Source organism: Odontesthes bonariensis, chromosome 9 (assembly GCF_027942865.1).
Source record: "Odontesthes bonariensis isolate fOdoBon6 chromosome 9, fOdoBon6.hap1, whole genome shotgun sequence".
NCBI classification, from domain to species: Eukaryota; Metazoa; Chordata; class Actinopteri; order Atheriniformes; family Atherinopsidae; genus Odontesthes; species Odontesthes bonariensis.
Genome location: NC_134514.1, coordinates 33,077,728 through 33,102,244, shown reverse-complemented (window position 1 = coordinate 33,102,244; position 24,517 = coordinate 33,077,728). Strand labels below are relative to the sequence as shown.

The 24,517-nt window shown below is 43.8% G+C and overlaps 1 protein-coding gene across 7 annotated transcripts in view; it reads right to left on the bottom strand.

The window, feature by feature from the left end:
• The window catches only part of usp2a (ubiquitin specific peptidase 2a), an 82,422-nt gene that overhangs the window by 28,969 nt on the left and 28,936 nt on the right, over positions 1-24,517 (bottom strand). For 2 of the 7 annotated variants that reach the window (XM_075474061.1, XM_075474062.1), the window contains exon 1: positions 9,433-9,960. The exons of the other annotated variants lie outside the window; for them this stretch is intronic. In XM_075474061.1, coding sequence (XP_075330176.1) covers positions 9,433-9,588 — 156 coding nt within the window. In that variant the 5' untranslated portion in view covers positions 9,589-9,960. Of the gene's footprint in view, positions 1-9,432; positions 9,961-24,517 lie in introns of those variants that run through there. 7 annotated transcript variants of the gene reach the window in all.

The following is a 24,517-nucleotide window of genomic DNA, read 5'->3' as shown; positions in this document are numbered from 1 at the left end:
GGTAGTTACTGCTGCCGCAGCTCTGTGTTCTTGATCTCGTCGCAGCGCCGTCATCTGCTATATTGTTTACACGTCTAATTCAACAAGTGTTCATGAAACAGTCTATGACAAAAAGCACTGAATGGCTTTCTCCATAAGTGTCATCTTCTGAAGACCCAACATGCTTGTCGTCTAATTTCCGTCTTCAATGTTCGTGTACTTTCACTTATCTGGATCCATATTCTTGTCTCGTGTTCGGACTTGGGACATCATGGCGACGTTACGGTCGTATTGCTGAGCAAGTCGTTGTACTTAATGTAGTGGCTATCTTATGTTCTTTTTTTCTTTCTTTGTTTCTTACTCTTTTAACCACTCTTGAGAAATTACATGAGACCACGTTACTCGTTGAGCTGGCTGTGTGCCGACACAGACGGTAAAACGACTGTGTTGCTCCGCCATATTTTCATTTATTTTTTACACATGGTTAACAACAAAACTTCACTTCCTGCGCTCTCTACGTAAACTGCATTCAACGTCAACGGAAACACAGTTGGCTCTAAATTCAAAGCATACGGGAACTTATTCCTCCAACAACATCAGCACAAATCAGTGCAACTAACTAAACAATAACAAATGGCGCTTACAGATATCTACACGGTCTCTTCAAGAGCCTGACGCGCTAAGGCATTCAAAAGTAGCAAGTCAGCCGCTGGTTACACTTCCCATTGACCTTGTTATATACAGAGTCAAATTAACCTTAAATTAGTGCATGATTTAAAGCTGCAGTCGGCAGGTTTTCAAAATTGCGAGTCGGAAAATTCGAACTGATACAACTTTCAGGTCCCTCCCCCAACCTCTAACAAGCTCCGAATCGCCCCCCAAACCCCTCCCCCTCTGTGGACGAGGTTGTGCACGTGAGTTCACACCAGTGTGAGCGCACACAAGCTGGGGCAGACTCACGCTCAGCAGCGTGTGCACAAGCTGTGATTGACAGGTAGGATTCCTCCACCCTAACTTGATTGGTTAAAAACAGCCGGGAGTGCTCGGTTTTTGCAAGCATGATTACAGGCTTCAGAGGGAGCTACAGAATTCGTTATTTTTCCTAAACAGCCTATTTAATATTCTACTTCCAGAATCCCATGACAGTTCAAGCTAATATGTCTAAAAAAAAGTTGCCGACCGCAGCTTTAAGTCAAACAGAATAATGTCAGCATAATTATGGGGTATAATGTATATATTTATTTATGTTTGCTTCAAAGTAATTAAATATACAATCATTAGTCAAGCAAACTTGATTGGAATAACAGCGGTCTATTTTACGAAACTCCTACAACAGGTGTGGATCACTCGTAAATTCTGTTCGTACCTGAAAGAAAACGTAAAATACGAAAAGATTGGTGAATGCGCAAATTCTCTTAAATCACTCGTACACACGATTTAAGAACGAATCTATGCGTATGAACGGTTCTTGCATGAGGCCCATTGTTTTTTCATCAGTGAGGCGGTTTTTTCACCTTAGTATTGTTTTGTTTTTCACAGTTTGGTTCGTTATCCGGCTCAGCCGCGCTTTGTGTTGACCTTTGTTTTGAATAATAAATCTAGTTTGCTTTTTTGAAGTCCACATCCATGTCCTTCCACGCCTCGCACCCACGCTACCTGACAGAAGGATCTGGCCAAAAATGGACGCAGCGGACTCCGAGGCGTTCTGGGAGCTGGTCAGGGACCTCTGGTGCCGCTTGGAGCGGGATAGCAGCTCTTGGCGGAAATTGGAAGTGGCCAATGACCTCGTGGATTTCTTCTTGGAGAAGCGAGTTCTCCAGACATGGGCTGTGCACCTGTCACACGTCTGGGCGGAGGCGAGGAGTGTACAGCGCGCTGTGGTGCTGGACATTTTCGGCATGGAGCCAGAAAAAGTTGCCACGCTGTACACGTCCTCCCTCACCTCTCCAGCATCACAGCCCAAAGACCCTCAGCCAAGAGACCCACAGCCCAGAGAGTCCCAGCCCCAGAGCCCAGAGAGCTAGAGCCCATAGAGCCCACAGACCCCGAGCCCAGAGAGCTAGAGCCAGAGCCCAGAGAGCTAGAGCCCAGAGAGCTAGAGCCCAGAGAGCTAGAGCCCAGAGAGCTAGAGCCCAGAGAGCCAGAGCCCACAGAGCCCATAGAGCCAACAGAGCCAATAGAACCACAGCCCAAAGAACCACAGCTCCGAGCCCCTTCCTCCCACCCAGGTTTTGGGATGTCTGGGATACATCCCTTGAAGGGGGGGCTCTGCCGTCACCGGATGTCTGGCCGTCTGCCAGAGAGTCTCCGGCTGCTTCTGCCTCGTCGCCAGAAGTCTGGCCGCCCGCCAGACCGCCTCCGGCTTCGAGCCCCTCCCTCCCACCCAGGTTTTGGGTTGTCCAGTCATTGTTTTTTCATCGTCTTAGTATTGTTTTGTTTTTTCAATTTAGTTCGTTATCCGGCTCAGCCGCGCTTTGTGTTGACCTTTGTTTTGAATAATAAATCTAGTTTGCTTTTTTGAAGTCCGCATACGTGTCCTTCCACGCCTCGCACCCACGCTACCTGACACATTCAGTGACCTAGTAGTCCACTGAGGTGAACAATCCTAAAGGTATCAGCAGTAAGATGATTTAAAGGAACTGGTATGAGGCACAATATCATGCCTACTGTACACGTAAGACTGATATGGTTGTCCATCGATTAAAAACACACAGTGGCAGCCCGATACCTGCTTTTATCTTTAATTAATGTGTGAATTATCACTTGAATAACTGATTGGCAGCAATTCCATTTAAAGTGACACAAGAGTGGAATGAAGGGCAGTTAAATACTATTAGCGTATGTATGACATTTCTCTTTCTATATTATTAATCTTTTTATGTGCTGATAAACATGCAGTGAGTTCAAGAGTAATGAGGGCACAGAAACTCCATTTCCTGCCATTAACGGTAATAACAGTTGAAAAATGCTAATAGTTTGGGAAACATAAAGGCAAGTTACTGAGTCTGGTCCTAATCTGATCCTAAATGCTCCCAAAGTGAGCATCCTTGTCCTGCGATCTGCTGTTGGGCTTGTAGAGGTTCACATGATTGGAAGCATGTTCCATCTGGTCACTAATGTGTGCCTGCAGCTCATCTTACTATGAGCACTGAAACAGAGAGAGCTTGTTACTATTATATAAATGAGCTTTGTCATCTGTCTCTTACACAGGAGTCATACAGAGTCAGTACAGTGTGCAGAGGATGAAAATATACAGTTTAATCAACTGTAGCTTATCTAAAGCCTCCTTTCTCGGAATTATTTGCAGTGAATTGAACACTTTATTAGCCTTGCCAGTATATCAGAAATACAGAAATGCGCGCATGAGACCATCAACACTTTGGTGATGACTCCATGATGATGCAGAACTATTTCTGGTCACCTCAGTTCTTATTCTGCCATACACATGTACAGCACCTTCAAAGCCCACTGCTGAAATGTGTATGTCTGACTTTTCTGCGCTCTGCTGAGTAACGCAACAGCCTGTCCCAAAAATAGCAGCTTTGCGTTTAATAACAACTGCTTGTCCACACACAATTGGCTGATCCTTCAGTCAGCCTGGTGTACGTCATGATGGTGAAACAATGTCCCAGCGCCAGCGCTGTCTCCATAACAACGCTTTTCTTACTTTCTTTGTGAGGTGGAAAGCTAGAGGACACCCTGACATCACAGTGACAGGGCTGAGCAAGGAGAGAGTGTGTGTGTGGGTGTGAGTGTGCGGGTGCGTGCGTGAGTGTATGTGTGTGTGTGTGTAAGAGAGAGAGTGAAGAACTGGAGGTGAATGACTTGAGGCATTCACGGTTATAGATGGTCCAGGTTATAGATGAAGCCAAATAAGCAGTATGGTCATCACTGGAGCACTCAGTTAAATGACAAAGAAGCTATGTTTACAGACTAGAGAAAGAAAATGCAGAAATGGCATATTGTTCATTCAATATGTTTAAGTAGAGCGATTCCCTGAGCCACACCACCTCTAACATCTCAAACTGCCATAGAAATTTCTAATGTTGCTACAGAGCCCTATTGCTTATTGATTTATAACACTACCAGCAATGAATTAACAAGAAAGTGATAGGATTTTTTACTTTGACAGCTAGAATGAAAACAGAATAACAAAACAGAAAGCTTTGAGCACCGTTTCACCATTTTTTACTCGTCACCTGAAATTCATTGATCAAATGTGAAATTGTAGCCTGGTAAATGTTTATGGTACGGAATTGTACCACTTATACAGATCACTCTATGCTACAAGATTAGCTCACAAAGTTGGGATAGTTAAATATTCCTTTATAAATGCAGTTTCAAGTACATCTTGTACATGCAATCTACAGGTGGGTAAGCAAAAGCATATTACAGGTAATTTTTGAAAATTGATTTAATTATTTTTTTTTATTATTATTTATTTATTTATTTTAAAAAATATTTAAATCGGCAACAAATTTGATAACTAGTTCATCTCTGCCGTGACGTAGCAGAGATGAACCGTTATGGTCATCCGTCATGGCCTAAGTTTTGATTTCCTATCAATAGCCCCTTTCACACTGACGAATAACCCGCGTTTAATCCGTGAATTTAGCGTGTCCGCTGTTGCGTTCACACTGCCGACCCGGGCTGCCGCGTCAACTCGACTCGCCTTTCGACCTGCGTCGGACCCTAGTCTTTTTGCCGAGCCGAGTTTGGTGTGAACGCAATCGACGCGGGTCGGACGTGGGCGTGGCGTGACGTGAGGAGTTTAAAAGACAGAATGGACAGCTGATTCAGAACAACAGCGACAGGTGAGGACAAGTTTTACTCTGTTTTAGCCTACATCAAGTTCGAGACATTTTTTAATATGGCCAACTGGGGAGACAAGGAGGTCCGCGAGCTCCTCAGCCTCCGAGCAGAGGACGTTATTTACCGCCACATTTCGGGGACTATAGTGCTCTTGTATTCTCCGCATATGTTCTTCGGCGGCATCCCACGTTGTAACCATCCACACCCCGTAAAATAACATCTCCATGAACTGCATATACAATTGCAAAAACGAGTCCTCAAGGTGTATTTAACCCTACCTCCGACGCATGGCTTGTGCCTATGTCATTGTACACGCCCAGCATTTTATGTGTTTCGTGTGACGCTCTGCCACTAGGCAACGCCCCCTGAACTCGGCTTCAGGCGACACGACTCACCAACACGCCAAGCGTTCACATTGCTCGACACGGGTCGAAGGTGCAATTTGGACCCGCTAAAGTAGCGGGTCGCAGTGTGAAAGGGGCTTACGATAGGAAGTGCTACAATAAACCACATGGCAGCCATTGTTCACATCGCCTCCTCTGAGTAAACTTCAATCGTGATGAGACTATTATATTATAAATGGATCCTAAAATGCTAAATCTGAATCAATATGGAAGATTATCATCAAATTAGTAATACCGGTGATGTACTTCCAACACCACAGCAATAACAAGTGCCAGCTCTGCCTTCACACCAGCAGCAGCAGGATGCCTGGGTCCACCCGGCAGTTCGAGAGGCCAACAAGTGATTGGCTGGCAACACAAAGTGAGACAGAGCTGGAGAACAGTGTGTTCTGACCTGTCTGACTGTTGGGCAGATCATCATAAGCAGCTTTTCTCCATCTCAATGAGTGACCACCTTTGTTCTCTTCGACTTGTACTAGGGGTGGGCGATATGGAAAAAATGTTGTATCACGATTTTTTTGCATAAAATCACGATTTCGATTTTTTATCACGATCTTCCATCCAAAAAAAAAAGACCAATTACAGTAGAGTTAAGTCGACATGCTGAACCACAGAAGAGCTAAGGAGTAAAATAAAGAATTTGGCAATCAACACATTGTAATTCAACTGTAACCCAATTCAAGATGAAAAATAATGATCTAATTGATGACATCTGACACAGTGAGAGTGAAGCAACCGGAAATAGAAAAACGAACCACTGATGACGACTTGACTCCACCTCATGATGCCATTTAGCAACAGATGAGCAACGCTGCATGTTCATTTACTGCAGCCACAGTCACGCACTGCCATCACCAGAGCGCCCTAAAGGAATACTTTTCAACTGTGTAATGTTTGTCACGGTCGCGGTGCATCCCTTTTCTCTTGCACCGTAGTTGGCTTACGAGCTAGCGGTTTCCTCATCCGACCCGAGAGTGCTGCTGCTGGCCGTGAGTTTCTCCCATGCGCCGCTATGGATGTGCTGTGGATGGTGCCGCTGCTGCTGTTCCCATTCCTGATGTGGACCAACAGCAGTGGGTTAGGGTAGAAGAAAACCCGAACCAATTCCAAATTACAGAGGTGGATTTCCTCTTCTTCACCAGCTCATCGGCTTGGCTTTCAGCCATGGCTGTCCATGCGTTTTTACAAACACAACATGGAGGCGTGTAAGAAAGTGTCACGACGCACAGTTCGCTATGATTGGTCGGTTAGATTAAGGACGCCCTACGTCTGCCGCATCGGCGGGAACCAGCATTAAAAAAAAAAAATCATTGCGCTGATTGGCAAAGGCGATCTATACGGTTTCTCTAATTTGGTAGATCGCCTGCGATTCTTCACTCTTCCTCGCCAGTCACGATTTTATATCGTCAGATCGCGCACCCCTAACTCGTACGTTTGTATGTGACCTTTTTATTTTCTACAAGGGATAAAATCGGTCGTCAGAGTTGCCTGAATTAGTGGGTGCAAGACAGGGACAGTATAAATTAATACACAACCCAAATGCTATGTGCTGTGAAATTACCTCTTGGTTGCATTTCATCAAGCCCACGAATGAGGAAAGATACTATTCATGCCCTTTAACTATTGTTGCAATCACTCTACAATCCAATAATTGCTCAGATAATGACAAAAAAAAGCATGTGATCATAAAACGGTACACTGGCTTCTTATATAACAGCTCTGTCCATGTTCACATATCTCTACTGCTATGCATGTCTCTATCAGAGTAACAGAGTCAATAGCTAACATTCTTGTGTTTACATTACACTAAAACCTGGAGGCCCACCACAGCCTTTGTCTAATCCTAACATATTATATTAGAAATTCCGACAAGTGGCTTGGCAATAACCAAATACTGATGTGTAACAAAGCACAACACCCTTCATGACATCATTCATATCATCTTCTGTCTAGCAACCAAATTTCTTGTTTTCTCTGATAAATCAGGTTTTTTTTGATGAATATATAAAAATGTAATATTATTGTTATTTATATTATAATATCATATATATTGAGTACCAGGATGAATTAACACTTTAATTGCAGATGTTTTTGTCGAACAGCATGCATATATCACAGTAAATCACACTGTAGCATAAATTAATGCAATGAATCATCGTATTTATATACATACTAACTATTGTCAAACTCCTCAGCACCGTATTTAAGTAGAGTGAGCTCTAGAAGAGGGTGTGTAGCACAAAACAACCTTGAACTTTGCAGCTGGCAGCGCTGGGGCGCAGTGTGCCTGTGGTCTGTGGAGGGGGATGGACAGGGTGGGAGGAGCAAGAGGACAGTGACAACAAAACAACTGAGCCTGGAGTGTATTCTCATGCAGCTTCTCATTACATAACAGAAGCTGGCACACAGCAGCTCCACTCCACACTGTAGCCCAGGAACAGACACATACACCGAACACCCTAATAGCAGCAAGACTCACAAACGTGAAGTAATTTCTCATCTTTTCATGTAGGGAAAATTTACAGCATTTATCTACTGTGGTTGGAAATGTCTCTCATCATGAGTACCACTGAAAGTATCACTTATAAGTTATGCTGATATGCAACACGCTGTATACACTGAACACATATGTTTTAATTCATTTTTGACTTGCAAAGAAAAAATTATTTTGTTGTGTGCATGTTGACCTCAGAAAGAAAATCACATAGAAGAATATCTGCATATCTCCAGTAGCTGCTTTTTTTCTTTTCAGTTAACAAAAAAAAAAAACTACTTCAATCAAAATCAATCAGATTAGCAGAAAACATAAATGTCTGCTTTCAGCTGACAGTACTCCTGGGTGCCCTTTTTCCAAAAGTGGCTCGAGCTTTCAGAGGTTTTCTCAGGGGTGGTTTTTGCTATGGGCGAAGTGGGCATTCACCCAGGGCGCAATCTGTGAAAGGGCGCAGCATGCATGAGGGGAAGAAAAAAAAAAAGGTAGACAGACGCGGTTTATGTCAGAGGGTTTTCCGCCACAGAGTTGATTCTCAAGTCAAGTGCGTGCTCAATGAAGGATGGAAAATAAAAGGTAAAAAAAGCCGTCAGGTGCCCAGTTCAGGAAAAGAAGAGAAAAGGACAAAAGATGAAGGTATGCACTATGCCATTATGTCAATGAAACAGATAGCAATAGCCTAATGTGCAGTAGTGTGTTTATTAGCCTCTTGCTGAGGTCAGTGGCGCCACCTAATTTTAAAAAGCCCCTCCGTATTGGGGTTATTATGTGCTCGTACGTATGCAGAGGGTAAAGTGCGTGTGGGCAGAGCTGCGCAACTACAGCGTCCAGCGCATACCCCGACCTGCGTACAGGCTCGGTCCTGCTCAAGGCTGCTTGCAGCTTTAATTATTATTATTATTATATTATTTATCACTTTTAATTATTTGAATAGAGAGGTAGTTTGTGCAGAATAATGTTTCTTGTCCTGGGGAGGCGGAGGGGGGTGTTTGCCCACGGCGCACAAGAAACCAGGACCTCCACTGGGTTTTCTGTACATCATGTACTCACACACTTTGTTTGTGTCCATAAGAAAAGGGCCAGAAGAAATGGAAGTATCCTTGAGAATTCACTGCATTCTTAAAGCCCTGTAAGAATGACACATCTTTATTTATTTCCACTTTGATGAGAAAGTGCTCGACACAGAGCAGTACAGAAGGAGGTAAGAGAAGGATTATATGCTGTTATATAAACAGTGACTCGCCAGTGCAGGCCTAGTGATCCTGGTACAACAGAGCACAGCGGCTTAAGAGAGCTGCGAATGACTCACTTCTGCGTTCAACTGACTTGATATATTTTTTCTGAAAATGTGAAATATGGAAGCATGTCCAGCTTTTATCGACTGACCTAGGCATTACTCCCTGGAAGCAGCCACTACTATCCCAACAAAGCTATGATCAATTGTCTTTAATTTAAACAAACGAAAGCCTTTAAAAGAATTAATCAATTCAACGCAATATGTGCTGTCACTATTTAAACATAAATATCACTGAACATGTATAATGCGCGTTACGCTGAGCGTTACCACCCACCGCGGTGCGTTCAGGTGACACACGGCAGCCAAAGCATCCCACACTTAGCATCGATTCAGTAAGAGTCAAACTGCTCCACAAATCACACAATAATGTATATAAACACGTGTTTTTATACATTATAAACGGTCAGGATTTCAAAGGAAGCAGAGCTAACAGCACACATCTTGCTTACCTTAGCTTGGTTTATGAGAAGCCCCACGAAAGTTGACACAAGCACCGATCCCGACATGCTGCTCTTTCTCCGCATCTCCTGCTTCAGAAACGGGAAGGCAGCAGCAGGCGGCTCCTCGGGTACAGTCACAGTGTAGGACTGCCGCATGCTCGGCATGCTGGCGGAGGAGGTCGGTCGTCTACTGGTCCGAGTTAATCAAACGACAGCGAAGGTTTTCTGAGCGGTTGTGCGTTGTTCTTTTTTTAATCTCTGGGATCATCTAAGTGTTGTCACTCATTCATTCACAAACAGAATGTACCAACCTCACATTATGTCCAGTGGATTACCTTCGAAATGTGCTTTATCTCTTATATAATAACCCCGAGAACATGAATAAACGCGTTTAAACGAGACATAAAACTTGCTAAAGAAAACTTGCTGTATCGTCCTTTAAATGTGTGAGAAACGCGCAGCTCCATTCCGTAAGAAAGAGCTGTGAGTGGCAGTAAACGCGTATTGAGCTCCAATTCTGCTGTACAGGACGGGAGGTCCGCCTCCTCTGGCCCGGTAGACAGTCAGACACCGCCTCCAGCCGTACTGCCTACGTCACAGGCCCGTGTCTTTCCACGCTGCCAGCAAAGATAGACACCGTTCAATGTAAATGTACCTCCTAACAACAATCAATTTCAGAACCCAGTGGTTCTGAAATTAGACTATGCAGCCCTCAAAGAAGCCTTTAATGAGATTTTAGTGCATAATCCTTGGCACATAAAATAATTAGAAGTTAGTTTAAGTTCAGGAAAAATGACTGCCAAGATCTTCCTAACATTACCCACAAACAAGCAGACAGTCAAAGTGTACAGAGGGTTACACATGTTAGAAGTCAGCTGGAAAATATCAAATAGATATTCGTGGTTGCAACCAAAACCTAAGATTCACAACATTCCTGTCTGTGTCAGAGCACACTCATTAATATTTCACAAAACATTAAAAAACAAGAGTGTTTTTTAATCAACAGACCATGGTTATCTGACAGACAGGCCAGGATCTGATGAGAAGCGAGGAGGGCTCAGTTTTTAGGAAATAAGGATTTTAAGGATATGGAATAATTGTGTTTTAGAAAGTCCAGAACAGAAAGGCAGCTGGACCAGACGGGTTTGGGCCGGAGTTTTACAAAGCCTTCCATGATCTCCTTGCTCCTATTTTGCTGCAAATGACTCAAGATTAGGGCTGGGCTGCGATTAAAATATTTAATCTAATTAATCACATGATTTCCCTGATTAATCACGATTTAATCGCATTTGTACGCAAAATCCAAAAATTAATTCAAAAGTAGTGTATAGCATTTAGTTTTATTTTAAATGTACTGCCATATGAATGAAAGTGCCATAACACTTTTTGTGCAAACACACTTTTAACATCAGCATTTTTATGTAGTTTTTATGTAGAAGCCTCGCTCCACTGTCTGTTTCGTTGAATGACTTGCTGGTATCAATTGTGTGTTTTGCCTTTAAGTGAAAGGCAAAACACTGGATTTAGACTGGAACTACTACGGTGATAAGACAATTCAACTTGGCTGGAAATGCAGGAGTTTTTTAAAAATTTATTTGGAAATACGTGCTTTTATGTTGAAACAAGTAAAAGAGGAAGTAGCGCCGGTTAGCTCCGTGAGCTTCACACAGAGACCGAGGAGCACCTGTAACAGTGATGTTAATTGCTAGTTTATTTTTATTTTATTACTCCATGCTTCGTGGTGTTTGCTGTAACTGTATGAATGTGATATATAGGAGAAGTGTAAGTTAAAGAATCCTAGTTTTGACCGTGAAGATTGCCTCTGGGGAATGACTGCTGTTGGTTGAGAAGCAAACTAAAGTGGCCAGTATTACTTTGATTATTTATTGGTACCAGCGACAATGCTAAGAATGCTATTTCTTTAATGATTACAACAACTGGTGTCTTTTACTTTGTTTACTTGAACATTTAGTTCTACGGTGTTGATGTGACATTAATAAACATCTGTGAAAAGAACCGGAGTCTCGCATCCAATCAATGGGCGGCATATTGGAAATGTTTACAGATGACTTTGGTTCTGTCGACTCCGCCGTCTGGAAGAACTTTAAAATGAAAATGGCCAAGTAAAAGTTCCGTACCCTTCTCCGTGTTTGGTGGATCCGCCAATTACTTTCTTTTCCGGTTCCGCAGCAGACAGCAACAGACTTTTAAAAAATAAAAGCTTTTTATAATAATACTATAATAAAACATGCGTTAATGCGCGATAAAATATTTATCGACTTTAAATAGTTTACACGTTAACACGATAATAACGAGTTAACTCGCCCAGCCCTACTCAAGATACATTTAAAAACAAGGTGCTCCCATCCAATGTTCCCTCAAAGCTGCACGCCTGCGCAATCGCGCACTGCATTCTCAGCGCACAAGAAAATCTATGCAGCGCATAAAATAAAATTCACCATAAACGTATTAATTAATATCTAATACTAGACCTAATCTAATCTAATTAATTAGGCCAATAATGTGTTTTTCTGTACCATTTTTCAATATAACGCAGTGATTGACAGGTGTTCAGCCAATGATACGATACGGTTTATTTACGCTATGCAGCCAATCATAGCATTGATAGTGCTTTCATATGTGCCCTGCCCACACACGCCGTGCAGGTTAGCTAGCCAACAACAGTGTGGCGGAGTTAGGAGTCAAGAGATGCAACCCTTATCATGGCGAAACGAACGGGCAGCACCAGCGACACATCCACTCACCAAGCCAAAGTAAAAAAGAAATGCGGTTCTTTTAGGATGGAATGGCTGTCTGAGTATGTGCAAATAGAAGAACAAGCCGTGAAACTGGGTGAAATTTTTTCTTTTTCGAATGAGAAAGGTCTACTCTGCAAAACATGCAGGCTGCAAGCATGGCTCTCACATATAACATACTACACATCTCATGAACAACAAGATTTTTGTCTTTTTCATTTTAAGTGGGCCAAATCACTTATATTAAAAGTAAACTGAAAATTGCTGCTGTGATTTGATTCTTTTAATAAGCCATGTAACTTGCTATGATCCAAGGTTTTGAACAGGTGTGATACTGGTGTGTGGCCACAGCATGCACATCTGATGTTGCTCACAGTGGTCCTCACTCAGTGTGCTCAGGGAGCTTGTGTGTATGCCCAGACACATGAAAAATTAGAGGGAACATTGCTCCCATCCTCTCTTGTTGAACCAAACATTTGTGTTTTATTAAAAAAAGATAAAGATGAAACAGACCCTGGCAGTTACAGGCCCATTGCACTTCTAAACTATGAGCTGAAAATAATCACAAATGTCTCCCTTGCTGTTTGACATCGCACTGGAGCCCTTGGTACTTGGCATTAGGGGTCATCCGGACATTAAAGGTATCAAGTTGGACCACATTAAGACTCTTTATGCAGACAATCTCCTTATTTGTTTGGCTGACCCAGCGGTCTCTATCCCCATCCTACTGGATTATATCAATTCCTTTGGGAAGATATTGTTATGTCTCGTCATATTTGTTAATCATGTTTATGTTATGTCATGTCTTGTTTAGTTTCATGTGTGGGTCCTGTAGGTTTTAGTTTAGTCAAGTCACTCATGTCCAGTTCTGTCATGCACTTCCTGTTTTATTTTGTATTCACATTTTCCCCTCTTGTTTCAGATCCTGACTTCCTCCCTTTGTGTGCTTTCCCCCCATTGTGATTGTCAACCCCGCCCCTGATTGGTTCCACCTGTGTCCCCTTACCTCATGTTCAAATAGTCTTTGTCTCCCTTTGTCTGGTTGTCAGTTCGTCTTGTTCTGTCCCTCACCAAGTTTAAGTCCAGCGTTACTTCATTCTAGTTTGCATTATTTTGTCATCCTCTTCGGAGCGTCTTTGGTTCTCTATTCTGGAAATAAATACCTTTTGGATTACCTCACTGAGTTGTGCAATTGAGTCCATCAGAACTGTGTCTCAGGTCGTGACAGATATCTGGTTATACCATAAATTGGCAAAAGAGCAAATTTATGCCCTTAGTGGATCAATTTACTGTGGACTTCCTGAGTATGTTGCCTTTCAGAGTATTGAAGGACTGTTTCTTATATCTGGGTCTGAAACTGACGGTTAACCCAAAGCATCTTTTCAAATTTAACTTCACAGAAGCATTAGAGAAACTCATTATTAATATCGAGTCCTGGAGGATACTGCCCTTATCCATGATTGGATGGCTTAACGCTATTAAAATGGTGAGCCTACCAAGGTTTCTTTATCTCTTTCAAAACCTGCCTATGTATTTAAATGCATCCTTTTTAAGAAGCTTGATTCTGTTATATTGCCCTTTGTGTGGGGCTACAAATCACACAGGATATCTAAAGCCCACTTACACAAACCTATTAAGAAGGGTGGCCTTGGACTGCCTATTTTTAAACACTACTATTGGGCAGCTAACTCCAGGGCATTTAAAAGAAAGAAAACTGAATACTCAAATCTGTCTTTAAAATCAAAATCAGTCCTCTTCTTGCTCTCATGAAATGGCTAGCTGATATCAATACAGCAAGTGTTTCTGTACCAGTCTTCAGATAAAGTACTGGCATAAAGTGCGTGTCACTTGAGCTGATTTCCTTTAAAAAGAGAAAGAAGTTCAGAATGTACCCAGCAACAGTTTTGTGGTTCAGAATCAAGTGTGTGTACACAACAAACAACCAAGGAGCACATTTAATCAGCAGGCTAAACATATGGGTGTATCCTTGCTATTCTATGTTCATATGATCCAAAAATGGGGACCCCACTGCAGTTGCAGTATGCACATGTTTTGTAAGGGCCAAATGGTGGGCCCCGCATGTTAAACTGGACTTTTGACGGTCAAAAATGTTTCTTTATCTCTTTCAAAACCTGCCTGTGTATTTAAATGCATCCTTTTTAAGAAGCTTGATTCTGTTATATTGCCCTTTGTGTGGGGCTACAAATCACACAGGATATCCAAAGCCCACTTACACAAACCTATTAAAGGGGAACTCCGGGGCATTTGAAGCGCAATCCCATTGCTAGAGGTTGTCAAATACTGACAGTAGGACACAGACTGGTGCAAATCGGCGCTCCCTGTGCGGCGATTGCGCTGTTTGCGCAGCCTGTCATGCTAGCCAAATACGTGGTGGCCAAGGGGCAAGCAATAAACCTTCCACGTAAAACAACAACTTGCACACTGCAGAAACGTCACACCACTTTATAAACCATCCGACAATAAAGTCACAAGGCTTACCATCAAAACCATATGCATGGTTCTCACATTACTGGCATGGGGACGTTACAAAACAACTTTATAAACAGCATGTCACTTACCGGTTGTTGGTACGCGCGCGCATGTGAAAGCCCAAAAGAGTCAATGGACGATACTCCCATATACAAAGCAATTATCTTCTCTAGAAAAACTGCGTTCAAGTATTTAAAACATTACAACAATACATGCCCAGTAATATTGCGCTATACGCTATACGGTAATGTAATATTGAACTATGGTGTTGAAATTACCATCACAAAATTGGGTTTAACCTTTGTTCTGGGAGTGTATTAGTATTCTGAAGGTGATTCCAGTTAACAATATATTAGTCATAGTGCATACGTCCACTCCATGATGAAACTGAAAGAGCCCTTATATCAAGTGTATGCATTGATTCACAGGCAGTCACATAAAAAAATAAATAAATAAATAACTAGAAAGCTGCAAGCAGCTGTATGCGGGACCGAGATGGCGTACGTTGGGATGTGCGTAAGTTGGGGCATGCGCTGGACGCTGGAGTCGCAGCTCTGCTCATACGCACGATACCCTCTGCGTACGTACAAGCACATAATAACCCCAATGCGGAGGGGTTTTTGAACATTTCCAGGGGGCGCCACTGAGCCATTTTACTCCGCCCACACACGATACTCTTTACATACGTACGAGGTCGACAGGGTGGACATGTGTGCCAAGTTTCAGGACCTTGAAATGATGAAAAGCCTTTCAAATCACAAACGCCATGACAAGATTTTTACCGCCTGGCCACACCCACACCGTTCAGAGTTTGGAAACGTTTCTCTATGATTATTTCCCCCCATGTCTTAAGAGTAACCTGGCCAAGTTTGGAGCTGTTACCATTAAATCTGTAGGAGGAGTTCAATAAAATGTGAGTTGTGGGAAAACAAAGACGTTTCCAACCACCAGCAGGTGGCGCTGTAGGTGGATATCACTATTTTATATGTGCGCGTTCAGGCTGGGTCCAGCAATCACCGTATGAAGTTTAGGACAGATTGGATAATGTATGTGGAAGTTATAAGCAACTTATTTTTTTGTGGAGAGTGATGGCGAGTCATCAAACTTTGAGGCGTCGCCACGCTCACGCCCTTTAAGTTTTCAAAAAGTTGGCCAATGATTCCCCCCCATGTCTTAAGAGTAACCTGCCCAAGTTTGAAGTCTGTAGCATTAAATCTGTAGGACAAGTTCAATCTTATGCAAGGCGTGGAATCGGTCAAAAATGGCACGAAAATGCACTTTCCATCCAAAATGGCCGACTTCCTGTGGACGTGGCACCATGACAGCAAGAGAGTTTTTTGTGCGTCTGTGCATGATGAATGAGTGTACCGAATATCGTCGTCCCACGCAAAACTAATCCCAATGCGGGGACCCTTTTTAAGCAATGTAGGGGGCGCCACTGAGCCATTTTGCTCCGCCCAAAGACAATACCCTTTACATACGTACGAGGTCGTCAGACTAGACGTGTGTGTCAAGTTTCATGACCTTGCGATGATGTTAAGGCTTTAGAACCACAAACGCCATCACACGATTTTCACCGCCTGGCCACGCCCACAACGTTCAGAGTTTGGAAACGTTTCTCTATGATTATTTCCCCCCATGTCTTAAGAGTAACCTGGCCAAGTTTGGAGCTGTTACCATTAAATCTGTAGGAGGAGTTCAATAAAATGTGAGTTGTGGGAAAAAAAAGACGTTTCCAACCACCAGCAGGTGGCGCTGTAGGTGGATATCACTATTTTATATGTGCGCGTTCAGGCTGGGTCCAGCAATCACCGTATGAAGTTTAGGACAGATTGGATAATGTATGTGGGAGTTATAAGCAACTTATTTTTTTGTGGAGAGTGATGGCGAGTCATCAAACTTTGAGGCGTCGCCACGCTCACGCCCTTTAAGTTTTCAAAAAAGTTGGCCAATGATTCCACCCCATGTCTTAAGAGTAACCTGCCCAAGTTTGAAGTCTGTAGCATTAAATCTGTAGGACAAGTTCAATCTTATGCAAGGCGTGGAATCGGTCAAAAATGGCACGAAAATGCACTTTCCATCCAAAATGGCCGACTTCCTGTGGACGTGGCACCATGACAGCAAGAGAGTTTTTTGTGCGTCTGTGCATGATGAATGAGTGTACCGAATATCGTCGTCCCACGCAAAACTAATCCCAATGCGGGGACCCTTTTTAAGCAATGTAGGGGGCGCCACTGAGCCATTTTGCTCCGCCCAAAGACGATACCCTTTACATACGTACGAGGTCGTCAGACTAGACGTGTGTGTCAAGTTTCATGACCTTGCGATGATGTTAAGGCTTTAGAACCACAAACGCCATCACACGATTTTCACCGCCTGGCCACGCCCACAACGTTCAGAGTTTGGAAACGTTTCTCTATGATTATTTCCCCCCATGTCTTAAGAGTAACCTGGCCAAGTTTGGAGCTGTTACCATTAAATCTGTAGGAGGAGTTCAATAAAATGTGAGTTGTGGGAAAAAAAAGACGTTTCCAACCACCAGCAGGTGGCGCTGTAGGTGGATATCACTATTTTATATGTGCGCGTTCAGGCTGGGTCCAGCAATCACCGTATGAAGTTTAGGACAGATTGGATAATGTATGTGGGAGTTATAAGCAACTTATTTTTTTGTGGAGAGTGATGGCGAGTCATCAAACTTTGAGGCGTCGCCACGCTCACGCCCTTTAAGTTTTCAAAAAAGTTGGCCAATGATTCCCCCCCATGTCTTAAGAGTAACCTGCCCAAGTTTGAAGTCTGTAGCATTAAATCTGTAGGACAAGTTCAATCTTATGCAAGGCGTGGAATCGGTCAAAAATGGCACGAAAATGCACTTTCCATCCAAAATGGCCGACTTCCTGTGGACGTGGCACCATGACAGCAAGAGAGTTTTTTGTGCGTCTGTGCATGATGAATGAGTGTACCGAATATCGTCGTCCCACGCAAAACTAATCCCAATGCGGGGACCCTTTTTAAGCAATGTAGGGGGCGCCACTGAGCCATTTTGCTCCGCCCAAAGACGATACCCTTTACATACGTACGAGGTCGTCAGACTAGACGTGTGTGTCAAGTTTCATGACCTTGCGATGATGTTAAGGCTTTAGAACCACAAACGCCATCACACGATTTTCACCGCCTGGCCACGCCCACACCGTTCAGAGTTTGGAAACGTTTCTCTATGATTATTTCCCCCCATGTCTTAAGAGTAACCTGGCCAAGTTTGGAGCTGTTACCATTAAATCTGTAGGAGGAGTTCAATAAAATGTGAGTTGTGGGAAAAAAAAGACGTTTCCAACCACCAGCAGGTGGCGCTATAGGTGGATGTCACTATTTTATATGGCACGTTCAGGCTGGGTCCAGCAATCACCGTATGAAGTTTGGGACAGATTGGATAATGTATGTGGGAGTTATAAGCGACTTAATTTTTTGTGGCGAGTGATGGCGAGTCATCAAACTTTGAGAAGTCGCCACGGCCACGCCCTTTAAGTTTTGAAAAATTTGGCCAATGGTTTATTTTCCCCATGTCTTAAGAGTAACCTGGCCAAGTTTGAAGTCTGTAGCATTAAATCTGTAGGACGAGTTCGATCATATGCAAGGCGTGGAATCGGTCAAAAATGGCACGAAAACTCACATTCCATCCAAAATGGCCGCCTTCCTGTGGACATGGGACCATGGCGGCATGAGACTTTTTTGTGCATCTAGGCATGATGAATGAGTGTACCGAATTTCGTCGTCCCACACGAAACTAACCCTAATGCGGGGACCATTTTTAAGCATTATAGGGGGCGCTACAGAGTCAATGAGCGACTCCCAAAAATATAAAGTTTAGATTCTTTCATGTCGTCGACTGGCAGGTGGTGCTCGCAAAATTTCCTGAGTTTTCGCATACCTTTTGCAAAGAATAAGAAGAAAGAAGACGGAAAGAATAATCCTTACAGATACAATAGGGTCCTTGCAGTTTCAATGCTTTTGAACATACACATTAATCTTAGGAAACGTCTGATTTGTGGGGCATAAACCCCCCCCCCCCAAAAAAATGTTGGGTATAGACCAAAATAAACACGCTACATGTGTTGCACACGAGTGTTAAAGTGATACTCCGGAGTAGATTCAACCTGGGGTCATTTGAACCGTGATATCCAGCCAAGTAGCCCACCCGCAGTTTTTTCGATATTGGCTGAACATCAGCTGAGTTACTGAGTTATCCCGAATAGCTTCGTACAAGGGTTAATGGATCCCGGTCCGTATCTCCAAAATTACCACACTAAAATCACATGCCATGACACCAAACTTCTACAGTAGTACAAATATGGTCTGTACTCACAAAGCGATGCATTTGGAAGTTTGAAAATAGTCCAGGAGTTTATTATTATCAACACAAGCCTGATAGCTTTTCTGCTGCTAAAGCTACGTCGACGTCACTCCAGGGAGCTGGGAGCTTCAAAGTAAGATGAGGGTTGATCTACTACTGTAGACAACAAAGCAAGGCTGCTCAATTTCTCCATTGATAAAATAATTTCACAACTCTACAACATAAAAATTCATAAAAAAAGATGTAGAATATAGCATATACTTTGTTGAAGTTCCGGCAGAGCTTCAACCATGTCCCGGGGGAGGTGGGGGACATTGAGCCTGAATGGGCCATGTTCCGTGCCTCCATTGTTGAGGCGGCCGACCGGAGCTGTGGCCGTAAGGTGGTCGGTGCCTGTCGTGGCGGCAATCCCCGAACCCGCTGGTGGACCCCAGTGGTGAGGGAAGCCATCAAGCTGAAGAAGGAGTCCTATCGGGCCTTTTTGGCCAGTGGGACTCTGGAAGCAGCTGATGGGTACCGACAGGCCAAGCGGAACGCAGCCTCGGCGGTTGCTGAGGCAAAAACTCGGGCTTGGGAGGAGTTCGGGGAGGCCATGGAGAACGACTTCCGGACGGCCTCGAGGAGATTCTGGTCCACCATCCGGCGGCTCAGGGGGGGAAAGTGGTGCACCGTCAACACCATGTATGGTGAGGGCGGGGCTCTGCTGACTTCAACTAGGGACGTCGTGAGTCGGTGGGGGGAATACTTCGAGGGCCTCCTCAATCCTACCGACACGCCTTCCGATGAGGAAGCAGAGTTGGGGAGCTCGGACGTGGGGCCTCCCATTTCTGGGGCTGAGGTTGCCGAGGTGGTCAAAAAACTCCTCGGTGGCAAGGCCCCCGGGGTGGATGAGGTCCGTCCTGAGTTCTGGATGTTGTGGGGCTGTCTTGGTTGACACGCCTCTGCAGCATCGCGTGGACATCGGGGGCAGTGCCTCTGGACTGGCAGATCGGGGTGGTGGTCCCCCTCTTTAAAAAGGGGGACCGGAGGGTGTGTTCCAACTATAGGGGGATCACACTCCTCAGCCTCCCTGGTAAGGTCTTTTCGGGGGTACTGGAGAGGAGGATCCGCCGGATAGTCGAATCTCGGATTCAGGAGGTGCAGTGTGGTTTTCGTCCTGGCCGTGGAACAGTGGACCAGCTCTATACCCTCCGCAGGATCCTGGAGGGAGCATGGGAGAGTAGGGCTGCCCTTTGTCACCGATTCTGTTCATAATTTTTATGGACAGAATTTCTAGGCGCAGCCAGGGCGTTGAGGGGGTCCGGCTTGGCGACCTCAGAATCGGGTCTCTGCTTTTTGCGGACGATGTGGTTCTGTTGGCGTCGTCGGGCTGTGACCTTCAGCTCTCACTGGAGCGGTTCGCAGCCGAGTGTGAAGCAGCTGGGATGAGAATCAGCACCTCCAAATCCGAGACCATGGTCTTCGGCCGGAAAAGGGTGGAATGCTCTCTCCGGGTCGGGAATGAGATCCTTCCCCAAGTGGAGGAGTTCAAGTATCTCGGGGTCTTGTTCACGAGTGAGGGACGAATGGAGCAGGAGATTGACAGGCAGATCGGTGCGGCGTCTGCAGTGATGCGGGCTCTGCACCGGCCCGTCGTGGTGAAGAAGGAGCTGAGCCAGAAGGCGAAGCTCTCGATTTACCAGTCAATCTATGTTCCTACCCTCACCTATGGTCACGAGCTGTGGGTAGTGACCGAAAGAACGAGATCGCGAATACAAGCGGCCGAAACGAGTTTCCTCCGCAGGGTGTCTGGGCTCTCCCTTAGAGATAGGGTGAGAAGCTCGGTCATCCGGGAGGGGCTCGGAGTAGAACCGCTGCTCCTCCGCATCGAGAGGAGTCAGATGAGGTGGCTTGGGCATCTAGTTAGGATGCCTCCTGGACGCCTCCCCGGTGAGGTGTTCCGGGCCCGTCCCACTGGGAAGAGGCCCCGGGGAAGACCCAGGACACGTTGGAGAGACTATGTTTCTCGGCTGGCCTGGGAACGCCTCGGGATCCCCCCAGAAGAGCTGGAGGAAGTGGCCGGGGACAGGGACGTCTGGGTCTCTTTGCTCAAGCTGCTGCCCCCGCGACCCGATCCCCGGACCAGCGGAAGATAATGGATGGATGGATGGATGATTTGATTTGACATCTCCTTAAGAGAGGATGTGGGAGGGTACCAAAACATAATGGAACCAGTTCCAGTTCACAGTTCCAGAACATAGTGAAGTCTTCTGTGCAATTCACTGAAGAACTGGAGAGAACACAAAGGAGGATGTTTGCTACATCACAGCTACCAAATGATACTTTTAACTGATCTTTAATCAATATATTTGGTGCAGATCTGCTCATAATTCGGAAGAGAAAGCATAAATCAGGTACTTTAAAAAGCCCTCAAAAGTTTTTTAATAACAAACTGTTAGGTCCAAATGTTCACAGCAGACATGAAAAATCTGGATGAATGAAAGGGTGGAATAAAAGCCTCCCAAGGATGTTTACTAAAAGTAAAATGTTAACATGAATTTCAATAGTTAGCTGTGGGTAGCAAGTGTGTGTGCGTGCGTGTGTGTGCGTGTGTGTGTGTGTGTGTGTGTAAATGGTTGAAAGTGGTTTGTTGTGTAAAAGCTCTTTGAGTTTTCAACTAGACTAGAAAAGAGCTATACAGTCATTTACAGATGAAGACCTAAAAATGTGAACCCTCCCTTCTTTCAATGAAGAAAGCAGACTAATATGAAAATTATTGTGATGGGCACACACTATATTGATATCCTTAACAAGTGGAAGTTACACTGAATTGTGGTCAGCTATGACTCACTATGAAGCACTTTCATGCTTGGTAATTGTATTATGGTCATGACCAATGGCAGCAAAGTCTATGTGTAATGTAATCTCAGTGGTGGTGAAGAAATAACTGACCCACTAAGGAAAGCTATTCATAAGTTGGCCTACCTTCATCAAATTCTGGTAACAAAGGAGCCACAACATTTAAAGTAGCGCTCCTCAAAGTGGATGAGCACAATCCTAAACTGTTGACAAGACATGCTGTGTACAAGTGGGTTAAGTTCTTTGAATTAACTTGATTCAACCAGTGTATCTGAGAAATTACCTCAAGGTGTTTGCACAACTGATAATGAGCTCTACCAGCAGATGTTCAGACAGAAAAAGCTTCAGCCTGTAACATCTAGAGGAAGTTAAGAAGCCAAACAGAACATCTGAGCAACTGTACACCCTCCTGCCACCATGACTCTAACCAAGATAAGGAATTAGAAAATTAACTGTATGGGCAAATAAATAGATGTTGTAAAATTAACTCCAAAGCACTCGGAGAACTCTGTATATTATTAACATATCGTATAATTAAGTTTAAATTAAAAATAGTAGAAGGGACATCAGGGTCCCAGAACTGATGCAGGTTTGCACATGGATTGGCACAGCGCCATACAAAGAACAGCAGTTTAAGGTGTCACGACAGGCATTCTAGGCACTGACCTACAAAAGCTACAAATCAAACAGACCAACAATAACAGCTTACAAAACTGAGCCAGTTAAGCATTGGCCCTTATTTGTCAGAAAAGCTCCATTTTGTAACAGACTGTGTGTGTGTTTTTTTTCTAATCAAACTATAAGCTGTCTGACCAAGGTGGTCAGATGGTCTAAAAATACTCTATCAACAAAAAGTCTAGACACAAAGGACAAACAGCAGATCTACTTCACCATAAAATCACAATAGTGTATACTTAGGCATGCCAACGTCCCCTTACAGTAAGTCTGCAGGAAGCAAAAGAAAAATACAGAAAACAAGGAATGTAAGGTTCTAAGTTTCTTTTCAAAGAGCTGCCTCTAAACTTAAAGTTAGGTAACAACGGCCCCTAAGGAGACAATCAAAAAACTGTGTCATTATAATGTTTTGTTCATATGATCAAACAATTGTAAAGAGACAAATAAGTTCATCAGATCATCTAAAACTGTGTTTTTTTCTGCATGGTTGGACTATTGAAGAACTCTGAGAATTCAAAAAAGCATAAAAAAACACTTAAAAATACTTTAAGTGTAATGCTGCCTGCTCATTATGATGTGTGCTCTGCCTTGAGTTATGTATTAACTGTCAGCTACACAGTTGAAAACCTGCATCAAATGAGCCACCCTTTGTTTCTTTATGTTTTGCTTCTAAGAAGCCAGACTTGGCTGTGCTGTGGTGGTTAGAACTGTCACCTTACCGAAAAAAGGTTCTCATTTCAAATCTTTTCTGGGTACTCTTTGGGTACTCCAGCTTATTTCCACAGCAAAGCTGATCTGTATGTTTTTGGCCAAAACTTAATCAGAAATGATCTGCATGAAAGAGTGGCTGTCAAGAAGGGAAGATAAAAGGCTGAAGTATGCCAAATGACACCAGAAGTGGACTGAAAATCAGTGGCAACAGGTCTTATAGAGAGATGAATCCTCCCCAGAACCCGAACCTCAATATTATTGAAGCAGTGTGGGATCATCTTGACAGAGAATGAAACAAAAGTCAGCCAACTTCCAAAGAAGAGCTTTGGGATGTCCTTCAAGAAGCCTGGAGAACTATTACTGAAGACTACTTAAAGAAATGACAGAAAGCCTGTCTAAAAGGGTTCAGGCTGTGTTGGAAAATAAAGGTGCTCATGCATCCATCCATTTTCCATACCCTTTTCATCCGATGCGGGCTAAACCCTTGAGAGGTCACCGGTCTATTGCAGGGCCACCACAGAGACAAACGACCATGGATACTCACTCTTTAGGCCAATTTAGTAGGCCACTCAGTAGGGTTACATGGTACTGTAAAGAATCGGATTAATGGTTAAATTAAAATAAGACTGAGTTATTAAGTTCATGTATACACCTTAGTTTGACTAAAAATTGGACCGGACCGGGTTCCTCACAGTAGGATTAAGACACCGAGATAACTTGGTTAAAGCCACTTCCAGAGTGTTCAGCGCTGACATGACTTGTATTCTAACAACAAGAAGGGAGTCAGTAGGGGGCCGTATAGCTCAACTGGTTGGGCTTGCATCCCATGTATGGAAACTGTAGTTGCTCAACGCCAGTCCAGGTTGGACTTTCCAGCCTTTGCTTCATGTCCTCCCCCACTCTTTCTGCCCCATCTACCCACTGTTGAATATGGCCACTAGTGGCAAAAATACATACATTAAAAATTGAACCAGTTAATAGGGATTAATCTCTTTTCAAGAGATGAGCATTCCTTTTGATGTAGTACCATGCAGTACTATCTTGAGTTGAACATGCTAAAACAGAGTTGTAATAAATACTATATGCTTCATTTAAAGTAATAATCAAATTATGATCATCTGAGAGTGCATGGTAACTAATGATACCTTAATGCTTTGTGTCTGAATTTGTTTGAAGATTATATCTTAACTACATGGTGAAAACTACTTGAAATGCTCTAAAAACACCTTTCAAAGAAGATTTATTCTCCCACTCCACAACCCTCCTTCCACCCTCC